Raw genomic sequence first — 12,101 nt, 5'->3', positions numbered from 1 at the left:
TTTATGACGAGTCTAAACTGAGCTCAATTGATCAATTTGTTTCTGAGTTATGAATAATTTAAAAGAAATCGAAAGTGTCCGTTTAGCCCCACCCACCCCTATAGCTGAAAATTCCACCGCTTATTCAAATTTCCCTGAAATCCTGAAACCGATACAATTAAAAAATTTGTAACAAGTTTATGTGACACAAAAATTCATGACAGTCACGTTGCATATCTATAACTAATAGATTGTCAGATAATAGTCGATAGTATGACCGAAATTCTGACACGAAAAAAAATAAAGTCACATGGCCATCATAGGTATTTTTGGGACCTGACAAATTTTAATGTTAATTTGCATCCCTGGTATAAAATCCATGAGCACCTGAAAATGTTCTCATATATGCCATTCCAATCGTTTGGTAACTTACTTCCATCGATTTCAGTTAACTTAACACATGCTAAAAATATAATTCCGTCGAGCACCGTAAATCATAGGAGGTAATGAAAAAAAAGTCTGATTCTATTTCAAAATCAATTCATCACGTCCACAACTTTTTCAAAAACATAATTTTTCTTGCAATTCTTTCCATGTTTAATGAAATAACCTCCTTCAATCCCCTTTACCGATAGCCAAGGCTTTTAACTAAACCTACTAAACTTAGATGGAGCCACCAATCAACCAATCTCGAAATCTTGATTACTGAAGGAAACCCCGCACTGGTTCGTCCGCGTGAGTTGAGTAGTAGATTGAACACGACGTGTCACAATACAGAGGAAGATTATCGGCGTGGCGCCTTTGGGTACCGAGTAACGTCACACAATGGTAATTATCTCAAAATTCCACTAAAAACCCAGCCAAAAACTCCCAAAAACCTTCCCTCACTTGCTCCAAAAATGAAGGACTCCAAAATCACTCGTAAAATTCACAACAATTACCTCTCGAGGTCCCTTTGAATGACTCCCGTCAGTTGTCAACCTTAATTATTGTTGGTTATACAACGATGCTCCTCTGACAAGCCCCGCGAGTCCGAAAATTCCTCTGTCACTTGTTGATTCGACCCCTCGAGGGCCCAAATGACCCCTTGAATGCTCATTCAAAACGAAAAAAAAATTGCAGGAGAGATCAAAATGGACTGGTGTTGTTCTGTCACTGCTCCTGTCATTGACCCATGGGTTTTACGTACCTGGAGTGGCTCCAGTGGAGTTCAAAAAGTCCCAGAAGATCGACGTGAAAGCTGTTAAAATGACGAGCACTCACACACAATTGCCCTACGAGTACTACTCCCTTCCCTTCTGTTTACCTAAGAATGGAACATTCGTTTATAAATCGGAGAACCTGGGGGAGGTGCTCCGTGGTGATCGCATTGTCACTACTCCCTACGAGGTGGCAATGGGGGAGAATATTCCCTGCAGACTTTTGTGTCATTCCCCTAAGAACCCGATGACGTGGACCGAGGACGAGTCAAAACGAGTCATTGAGAGGATTAAACACGAGTACACTGTTCATCTGCTGATTGATAATCTACCAGCAGCCACGAAGAAGATCCATAAAGATGACAGTGTCATTGTTTACCATGGATATCGACTTGGAGAGGCCCTTGGGGACCAAGTGTACATTAATAATTACCTGAAACTCAAGCTGAGTTATCACAAACATGGAGAGTGAGTAGAAACAACTTATTCTTGGGGGAAATAGAGTAGACGTTTTTATTCATCCTGAGAAATGAAATTAAATGGGACTCAGGAAAGAGAAATTTCTAGTTTCCAGAACCATGCAAGGTATTGAATTGAGAAAGCTTGTGGTTTTAAGACATGGTAAGGTAAATGACCTTACGCTCGTCTAGCTAAGGTGAACACATCATTAGTACAATATTTCTATCAAAATAAGGGTGAAGATGCGATGGTTTAAATTAAATATTAGAGGGAACTGATACTAATCGTGATAATTCCTATTTTTTAATAAATAATCATTCGTAAATGGAGAAAGCCCCATGTACGTTCGACATATGTCCCTATCCTCGTCTCGTGATTTGAGTTATCTGGAGGTTATATCCGAACTAATTACATCGTGAGTATGCTATTTCGTGATAAAAACAAGCAGCGCGACCGATGCCATTTGACAGATTATATAGGGCTGTTACTCTCCACGTATTTTTTTCTCCTATTTTCATTTCTACCAATTTCAATGGTAGTAGGCTTCCGAATGTATCCCAATGTATGTTTTCAAAAAATAAAACCGTATATTCATGTTATATGGTTTTCTCAGTTACCCTGATGTGAAAATGAACGGTGAAATGTAGAAGAGTTAATTTTTTTTTCTCAACAATTTTGGGTGAATTGTTCCATCTCAAGAACTATAAAAAATATCGACCGAAAATTTGATATAAGAGTGTTCCTTGATAATCCTAACTAGCTTCAAAAGGTTTCCCTGACGTTTACCCATGTCATACTGCGCAAAAGTGAATTCCGACCAAAAAAATACAAAAACGACATCTCGAACAATGTCAATGGGAGTACTCATATTTTGTTGGATATAGATAGATGCCGTCAAAACGCGCATTTTGAAAAGAAGAAAATTGAAATCTGACCAATAGTTTTTGAAATATTGAGCAAAAGAGTTTCACGTAGAAAGTTGAAGATTTCCGAAACTACTGGTCCTATTTCGTTCATCCAGAATCCCAAACTTTTTTACCATAAGATCTAAAATCATGCCAAGTTTCAAGTTTCTTTGCCTTCAGCATCTTTGCCTCAATAATTCTCGAGTGATGGGGACAGTTATGAACATTTGCATACACATACCTACACACATACAGACATTTTTTAAAAACATCATTTGTTCACGGTTCATGACATTTCTAGGCATTTCCACCCAAAATTGAGAAATCGAAAAAAATCACGATTACAAAGCTTCCATTCGGAAGAAAAAATATCTAAAAAAATCTCTAGGCACAAAATTATATCTCAATTGGACAGTCCAACGTTTCAAATGATTTTCTTATCCGTTTAGTCCGTTACCAGTTGACAGTTGGTTGTAAAACGAGCATAGGATCATGTCATTTCCATTGTACCTATTTTTCTAGTTGTTAATATTTCAATGAAATGTTAAGATATTATTATAATTTATGGATTTTCTTTCATTTTTTAAGTATCCAAAACCTCGATCAAGAGATTTTTAATCTCATTTTCATATTATAACGGAGGTGTGAACATTTAAAAATTGTGATTTTCTTAGCTTGTGGGTAAAGTATTCACTTTCTCGTAGCACCAGTTAATGTGACTGGGATTTGTCTGTCTTATTATTCAATAAATTATTGTTCATTGGTGTCAATAACTTTCCTTATCGATTAAAATAATAACTCCAATCGTATTTCACTCTTAATGGATTCTTGAGACTCAAAATGATTAAAATGTGGTAGCTCGCGACATCTGAACAAGCATAGGGACAGGGATGAGCAAAGGTACAGTTACCTTATTTGGAATGAGCAACTGCATACTAAATTACAGTAGAAACCTGCCTAAAATGCAGTATAAAAAGCTTATTTTTAGTTATAACAGTTATTGAACAGAGACTTTGTGGATTTTTATATGGAGAATCATTGGATTATTAAGTTCAAAACCTGTGAGGTCTTGAGCTAACACATTAATAATTACCTGAAACTCAAACTGAGTTATCATAAACGTGGAAAGTGAGTAGAAATTATTAATTCTGGTGTAAAATCGAATAGACGTTTTCACTCATATTCTGGGCAATGAATCAAATGGGACACGAGGACGAGAAGTTTTTAGTTTCCAGAACCAAGGTATTGATTTAAAAAAACGTGTTCTATTGGGAATGACAAACCGATTACTGAGTTTCAGTAGAAAACTGCCTAAAATTCAGCATAAAAAAACTATTTTAAATGATAAAAGTTTTGCACTGAGAATCTTTGGGTTCATATATTAAACATCGGCAGTGTCTATTTACACGCTTCACGGTAACTTTAACCGTGGATATACGGAATGTTTTCCCATGGATTCAAAGTAATTTCTACCTTGGATATATGGGACCCTCGTGGATCCTCAACTTTTACTTCTCAAATTCAATCTAGACAATAAACTATCCCTGGTAAAACATTCCGATTATTTCCGACTAGGTGATAAAAAATAAATCGGCGTTAATGATGCTTCTGTCTTCGCCCGTTAAATTCCGATTGGCTGGTAGGTAGAGTTTGGAGTTTGAGAAAATTATGAGAATTAATGGGAACAGGGGTATGTGGCCGTTATCATCCGATTACTTTAAAAAAAAGCGGTTGATAGATCTCATATTGCTCATACTAATCTTTAATATTTATTGCTCATTTAAATATTTATATGAGTAATATGAGATCAATCAACCACTTTTTTGGAAAGTAATCGGACGATAACGGCCACATACCCTTGTTTCCATTAATTCTCATAATTTTTTCAAACTTTAAACTCTACCTACCAGCCAATCCGACACTCCGCTGCATCCTTTGAAAAAAAAATAATGAAATGGCGAAAATTTCACGGGTGTATTGAAAATTCGTCGTTTAGGTTTCTTTACACTTATTATTCATGATTAATCAATTCCAAATGATTTTTATTCCAAAATATTATTTATCCAAATTGTTTAAGGCCCGCATGGAGGGATTTTTTTCTCGAGTGGCGATTTTACGCCCCCCCACTTTGCGGTCAAAGCAAGAAGCTTTATCCGAACCATAGCTATGTCGGTAACTGCGGGAATGGCAGGAAACCAGGGTGACATATAAAAGTGGGGCTTGGAAAGGGCCCCGCAATTTTTGTTTCTTATTTTCTTCGTGTTTATTTTTTCCGGTAGATGTTCTCATGTTTCCCACGAAGTTTTCGAGAAATAATTCCGATTTTTGAGAGAATTCTCCGGTTTTTGAGAAAATTCTGAAAAATTCTCCAGTTTTTGAAAAAATTATATGGATATTTAGAGTTTTCAAACCAAATTCGAGGAAATTCTACGGTTTCCGAGCACGTTCGAGAAAATTTTTAGGTTTTCGGGAAAATTTTCCTATTCTCTGGAAAATTCAAAGAAATTCTCCAGTTTTCTAGAAAATTCCAAAAAAAGCTTGGGTTTTCGAGACAGTTCTAGATCATTCTTAGGTTTTCGAGAAAATTCTAGTAAAATTCTTTGGTTTTTGAAAAAATTAGAGGGGGGTGGGGTAATATGGACATTCGGGGTAAAATGGACACTCAAAAATTTGCGAATTTTTTTGTTTTTCATAATTCAAATTTTTGAAAATCGTTTCATTGGGCATTATGGACACCTGATAAATCTGTATGGGCGGGACTAAAATGAACACTCAAAACATTTTCAATAATTGATTTTTAAAAATTGCTTCTTGGCAAAATCTACAACTGAAAAATTATTCAAGAGTGGGCTAAAATGGACATCCGAAAAATTTGGTTCTATCCAAAAATAAAGAAAAGTTTGAAAAGACATTTTCCAAGAGAATCGTATCGGTATCTTTTTATAAACAAAAATTAGAGTTGGGAAAGATATTAACAAACAAACTTCGACTCTATTAAATTTTACATTGAAGTTTGAAATATAAAGAGCTTTGAATTTCCTGTTTTACTCTTGAAATAACTTTGAAATTATTAATTCTTTTTCAATTATCAATTGCATGCCCTACACATCTGACCTTTTGTCCATTTGTGAAATTTGTAAGATGATTACTTTTCTACTCACAGAGGAAATCACCATCCCAAGTAGCAAACCTTGCGAAAGATATCTGAAAGTATACCAAAAAGGCTGACTAATGTCCGTCCAAAAGGTATCTTGCAGTCATACGATAACTTTTAGTTAACTTCTAGGTAACTTCTAGACACAAGTTATCTTTTTGGACAGACATTAGACAGCCTTTTTAGTATACTTGCAGATACCCTCCAGAACTGTGCTGCTTGAGATAAAACAATAGGCGGAGAGGAGGATAAATGAGGAAGGAAAAATTTGATTTACCACCCCCATGGCGAACATCAAAAATAAGTTTTTTTTTTCAATTTGAAAATCGCAATCATGACTAGCGTTTCAGAAATTGAATCAAATTGTTGAAAAATTGAGAAAGAAATCAAGGTATCCATTTTACCCGGTTTTTTCTTACGATGCACTCTTATGAGAATCTGTTGGCTTTTATGATCTTCAAATGAAGTCGGAACAGTAGATTTGATCGAATTCAACTCATTATTTATATCTGGCGTCCATATTGCCCCACCCTCTCCTATTATATCTTGAATTTTCCAAAAAAAATCGAGGAAATTCTAAGGTTTTCGAGAACGTTTTAGAAAATTCTTAGGTTTTCGAGAAAATTCTAGGAAAATTCTCCTGTTTTCGAGAAAATTATAGGGATGGACCAAGTTGATATTTGGACTATCCATAATTTCCTGTGTTTGAGAGAAAATTGAGAGTCAGTTGAGAGTCGGAGTGACGAGGCCAAAAATACATTTTATGCAAACCGATCTCTTTACTATCGATTTTTTACCCTGTCAGTAGGCGCGCGGTTCCACCACCTTTGTTGAGACGTGCGATGAGGGAATCGCTCATCGGCTTCTCGTCATAATAGAGCCAAATATCGCTATAGGCGGCGCTGTTCAGCGTTCTGCGGCACGAGCCCCGTACCCATAACACGTACAAAATTTGGACTGAGCCGAAGAAAATATTCTTTTCGTGTCACGGGACCTGAAAATTAATTTTCGTGTCACGGGACCTGAAAAACCCAGGTCCAGGTCCAGGTTTGCAGGTCCCTCGACACGAAAATAAATATACACACCTCGCCATGGAAAACATCACACTCCCCCACGTGCTTGCCATCCTCGCCTTCGGCGCGGAAGACAATCTTGCACGTGCGCGACGATGATCTCTGTAGTGAAGTGGTAAAACGAGGTAAGTGCATAAAATGGAATTTTACAGGAGAGCAAAAAAACGGCTATGTCATCGATACTGGGAAATTTAGTACAAATGACGCCGAATCTTTATTCTACTGTCCTTTAACTTTTTACCCTATTATTATAAAATTGCGGAATTAATCCTTTACGCAGTTTTAAGTAGTTACCTCCAAATTTTAATTCTGTGTGGAGAGTCAAGTTGACTTAAGGGGGTCATCCCATGTGTCGAGTTGAAAAAATCGATTTCTTTTTACACTAATTCCATCTATATATATCGTAGAATATGCGTACGAAGTATTTTTTCGATATTCGAAGTCATTCGAAAGTTATAGCAGTGAATTGGGCCAAACACTCAATACCGGATAATGGTATGTGAATTCTTCGAACGCGTTTTTCTTGGAACTGCGTTTTCGAAATTGGCTGACACGATAACTCGAAATTTAGTGAACGGATTTTAACAAACTTTGGAAGAGTTACTCAGTAGATGTCAATGCATCTGCTGAACTAAGATAATTGCGATATCTAAACTAGTTTTTTTTTTTTTTTAAGAAAATAGTCGAAAAAAAACACCAAAATTTGTAAAAAAAATTTCAAGAGCCTGCCAAAAATTCAAATTTTGATATTTTTGAAAAATCCTAGGTCACCAGATAGCTGAACCTTCACAGATTGAGAACCCGTTTTATTTTTTAATTTCAGATCATCAGCACTCTCGGAATCCTGTATACCGTTTTACCCCTTTCTTTCATGACTGACTTTGCCGTTGGCTAGCTCGGCATGGGTCAATGAGTTTTGTCCCAAAAAAATAGAGTGTTATCTTGGAATGCCAATAAATATGTAGTAAAAATTTCGATGTTGTCACTTCGTTCATTTCCCCACAAAAAATTCCCAAATATAGCATCAAAAACCGGCCGCCACATGGGATGACCCCCTTAAGTCGTTGGGTTATCACCAAAAAAAGCGATATGTTGACTTAGCACATGAAGAATGTAAATTTCACTAAGGGTCAAACGTTACGAGGATCACTAAGAGGAGGGTCAAGCGTTACGAGGGTCACTAATGGGAGGGTCAAGCGTCACGAGAGTTACTAAGGGGAGGGTCAAACCTCACGAGAGTCACGAGGGTCAAAGGTCACGGCGGTCACTAGAGGTAGAGTCAAACGTCACGAGGGTCACTAGGGAGAGGGTCAAACGTCACGAGGGTCATTAGAGGGAAAGGGTCAAACGTCACAAGGGTCACTAGGGGGAGAGTCAAACATCACGAGGGTCACTAGGGGAAGGGTCAAACGTCCCGGGGGTCACTAAGGGGAGGGTCATTAGAGGGAGAGGGTCAGACGTCACAAGGGTCACTAGGGGGAGAGTCAAACGTCACGAGGGTCACGAGGTGAAGAGTCAAACGTCACGAGGGTCACTAGAGGAAGGGTCGAACGTCACAAGGGTCATTAGAGGGAGAGTCAAACGTCACGAGGGTCACTAAAAAAAAGAGATGTGTTGACTTAGCACATGAAGAATGTAAATTTCACTAAGGGTCAAACGTTACGAGGGTCACTAAGAGGAGGGTCAAGCGTTACGAGGGTCACTAATGGGAGGGTCAAGCGTCACGAGGGTTACTAAGGAGAGGGTCAAACCTCACGAGGGTCACGAGGGTCAAAGGTCACGGTGGTCACTAGAGGGAGAGTCAAATGTCACGAGGGTCACGAGGTGAAGAGTCAAACGTCACGAGGGTCATTAGAGGGAGAGGGCCAAACGTAACAAGGATCACTAGGGGGAGAGTCAAACGTCACGAGGGTGATTAGATGGAACGTCAAACGTCACGAGGGTCAAACGTCACAAGGGTCATTAGAGGGAGAGTCAAACGTCACGAGAGTCACTAGGGGGAGGGTCAAACGTCACGAGGGTCACTAAGGGGAGGGTCAAATCTCACGAGGGTCACGAGAGTCAAAGGTCACGGCGGTCACTAGAGGGAGAGTCAAACATCACGAGGGTGATTCGAGGGAACGTCAAACGTCACAAGGGTCACTAGGTGAAGAGTCAAACGTCACGAGGATCACTAGAGGGAGGGTCAAACGTCACAAGGGTCATTAGAGGGAGAGTCAAACGTCACGAGGGTCACTAGGGGGAGGGTCAAACGTCACAAGGGTCATTAAGGGGAGGGTCAAACCTCACGAGGGTCAAAGGTCACGGCGGTCACTAGATGGAGGGTCAAACGTCACGAGGGTCACTAGGGAGAGGGTTTGACTCTCCCACTAATGACCCTTATGACGTTTGACCCTCCCTCTAGTGACCCTCGTGACGTTTGACCCTCCTGACCCTCGTAAGGTTTGACCCTCCCCTTAGTGACCGTCGTGATGTTTGACTCTCCCCCTAGTGATCCTCGTGACGTTTGACGTTCCCTCTAATCACTCCCGTGACGTTTGACCCTCCCCCTAGTCACCCTCGTGACGGTTGACTCTCCCTCTAGTGACCCTTGTGAGATTTATTTTTTAGATGGGCCATTTTGCTCCCTTTGTCGTTTGTGTCCCCCTGGCCCGTTTTGCCCCCATCCTGTTTTTCAAAATAACACTTGGAATAAGGAATTGAGTCTCTATCAATACATATGGAGATAAGTGAAGTTACCTCCTCTAGGTCCTCCCAATGATGGGAGTTATGTCAACTTACCTCTAATTGCATTGATAGAAAATTGAAACTCGCACATATCTCTTTTTTTATTTTTCATGTAACCCCATAAAATATTATTTTTAGACCAAACCCTTCCGTCAACACTTGCAGATCAATATTACAATGTGATTGGTGCAATAAAACAAATTTCGAAAAAAATGCAGTTACCTCGTTTTACCACTTCACTACAGATCTGTTCTGCAAGGCTCGGGCATGTAATGTACTATTCCGTCCCGGCGGGCGCAAAGTTACATTTCCCTCCCGCTTCGCGGGAGGGAACTCTGACTTTGCGCCTACGCCGAGACGGAAAATCGCGTTCTAACCACGGGAAGTAAAATAAAGGACCCTCAGCCGCGTGCTTACCAACCTCGCCTTCGGCTCGGCTGGTAATTGCACTGGCGGCTGAGGATCCTTTATTTTCCCTCCCTAGGTTAGAAATATACTATTTTATACTCAACCCTGACCAATAGATGACTTTTATCACCACGAGAGTCAACTAGAAGAGTTACTTGAGGCATATAAAAAATCGCTCACAGCGCGGCTACTGATGGGTTAAAACAGACAATTAGATTTGTTATTTTTAGTGACTTCTTCAATTTCAATCAACTTTTTTCAGAAATGAAAATTAGATTTTGGAATTTTGATTCTTAACTATCTCTGGATCTACTCTCAACTTTTTTTATAGTTGACAGTTGCATTTATTATTTTCTATTGTCTTTCAATCGACTCCATTTTTTTGAAAATTAAGAGTTGGATTTTTGATTCTCAATTGTCTCACAATCTACTCTTACCTTTTTTGAGAATTGAAAGTTGGATTTTTTTGTTCATGAAAATAGGATTTTTTATTCTTAATTCTCTCTCAATCTACTTGAAAATTTTCGTAAAAGTTGAGAGTTTGATTTTTCATTCTTAATTGCTTTTTAATCTACTCTCAACTTTTTCGAGAATTGAGAGTTGGATTTTTTTCTTCCGAATGGAATCCCTGTATTCGTCCAATCTGAAATTTTCATTTTTTTGTGCCAGGATGAGTAATTTTGGTCTCAGGAGTTTGAATATACAGTTTTTAGATCATGTCCGTACATATGTTTGTATGTACGTATCTGAGTTTTTTTTTCAAATTTAGTTTTTCGACCATCATTCAAAATATAATCGTCGAAATCTTTTCAATTATGGCTTAAAATATTTTTTTGGATGTTATCTCGGTCGAGTTCGAAGATAGCGGCGATCGCATCATTTGCTTTGAAATTATAGCCTAAAAAGCATTTAATCGAGATTTAATGAGAGTTTAATTACGACTTAATCAGGGCTTAACCAAGGTTTCGTCAAGGTTAAATCAATATTTAATCAACAGGTCCCGCGATCAACCCAAGGTTGATCCATAGTCAACCCAAATTTCACCCGTGGTCAAACCGAGGTTGATCCATGGTCAAGCCACGGTTGACCCATGGTTAAGCCAAGGTTGACCCATGGTCAAGCCAAGGTTGATCCATGGTCAAGCCAAGGTTGACCCATGGTCAAGCCAAGGTGGATTCATGGTCAAGTCAAGGTGGACCCATGGTCAAGCCGAGGTTGACTCGTGGTCAAGCCACGGTTAACCCAAGGCCAAGCTAAAGTTGACCAAAAGTCAATGCAGAGGTGGCCGAAAGTTGACTCACGTTCAACCTTGATCTTGATCTTTCTAGGCTCTAATGAATGGCCAGGAGTCGATTTTCACATTTTTCGCTTTTTTTCGGCTCCTGTTCCTATTTAATTTTAAAAATTTTCATTCACTAGAAATTTCATTTCAAATTATCGTTGAAAAAAAAATCGATTAAAATTCTCCTGAGATTAATTTTCAATTCCGAAAACGTTGATTGGAAATAAAGAAATCACCAAANTCACTAGAAATTTCATTTCAAATTATCGTTGAAAAAAAAATCGATTAAAATTCTCCTGAGATTAATTTTCAATTCCGAAAACGTTGATTGGAAATAAAGAGATCACCAAGAATTACCAATTTAATTGTCAATTTTCAAAACAGTTGATAATATTGAAAGGGGCTTGCATAAAATGCATTGTAGTCCTCGTTGCTCCAATCCTCAGCTAACTTTCAATTTTCTCTCAAGCACTTGGAAATTATTGAAACCCCAACTATCAGCTTGGTTCGCCAGAGTCATTCCTATAATTTTCTCGAAATCCTGATAATTGTCTTGGAATTTTCTCGAAAATCTAAGAATTTTCAAGAGCCGCGTATGAAAAAATTTCATAGAAATATCTAGCGAATTTGTTCGAAATTTCTAATGCTGTTTGTATTGAATTTTCTACTACTTTTTGACCGATTCTAGCAAAATGTTCAATAGAAAATATTCAATAGAAAACGTCAATGGAATTCGATTTTTCTATGTAACTTATACTCTTCAGATATTTTCTATAGAATGTTCTTGGCTCTAATTTTTCAAGTTTTTTTTCAGTCTATTTTTCTTTTGTTCTCATGAAGAAAATCAAACAAAAAAAGTTAGAAAATTGGAGAAGAGAAAATTCTATAGAAAATATCTCAATAGAATAAGTTGTA

General features: G+C 38.2%; 1 protein-coding gene across 1 annotated transcript; it reads left to right on the top strand.

Moving 5' to 3' along the window:
• Positions 1 to 718: 718 nt before the first annotated feature.
• Positions 719 to 7,741, top strand: LOC107045782 (transmembrane 9 superfamily member 4). Its single transcript, XM_015268140.1, has 3 exons — positions 719 to 807; positions 1,102 to 1,646; positions 7,593 to 7,741. The coding sequence occupies exons 1-3, from the start codon at positions 805 to 807 to the stop codon at positions 7,642 to 7,644; spliced, it is 600 nt and encodes a 199-aa protein (XP_015123626.1). The 5' UTR covers positions 719 to 804; the 3' UTR covers positions 7,645 to 7,741.
• Positions 7,742 to 12,101: the final 4,360 nt, after the last annotated feature.

The sequence above is a fragment of the Diachasma alloeum genome, unplaced genomic scaffold (genome assembly GCF_001412515.2).
Source record: "Diachasma alloeum isolate Michigan unplaced genomic scaffold, Dall2.0 Dall_scaffold_01079, whole genome shotgun sequence".
NCBI classification, from domain to species: Eukaryota; Metazoa; Arthropoda; class Insecta; order Hymenoptera; family Braconidae; genus Diachasma; species Diachasma alloeum.
This window is presented reverse-complemented; position numbering and strand designations above follow the sequence as displayed.

What these genes read in the sequence shown, in the direction of transcription:
- LOC107045782 (XM_015268140.1), top strand. An exon ending in AGTTATCACAAACATGGAGA is followed by an intron (nt 1,647 to 7,592) that starts GTGAGTAGAAAC and finishes TTTTAATTTCAG; the next exon opens with ATCATCAGCACTCTCGGAAT.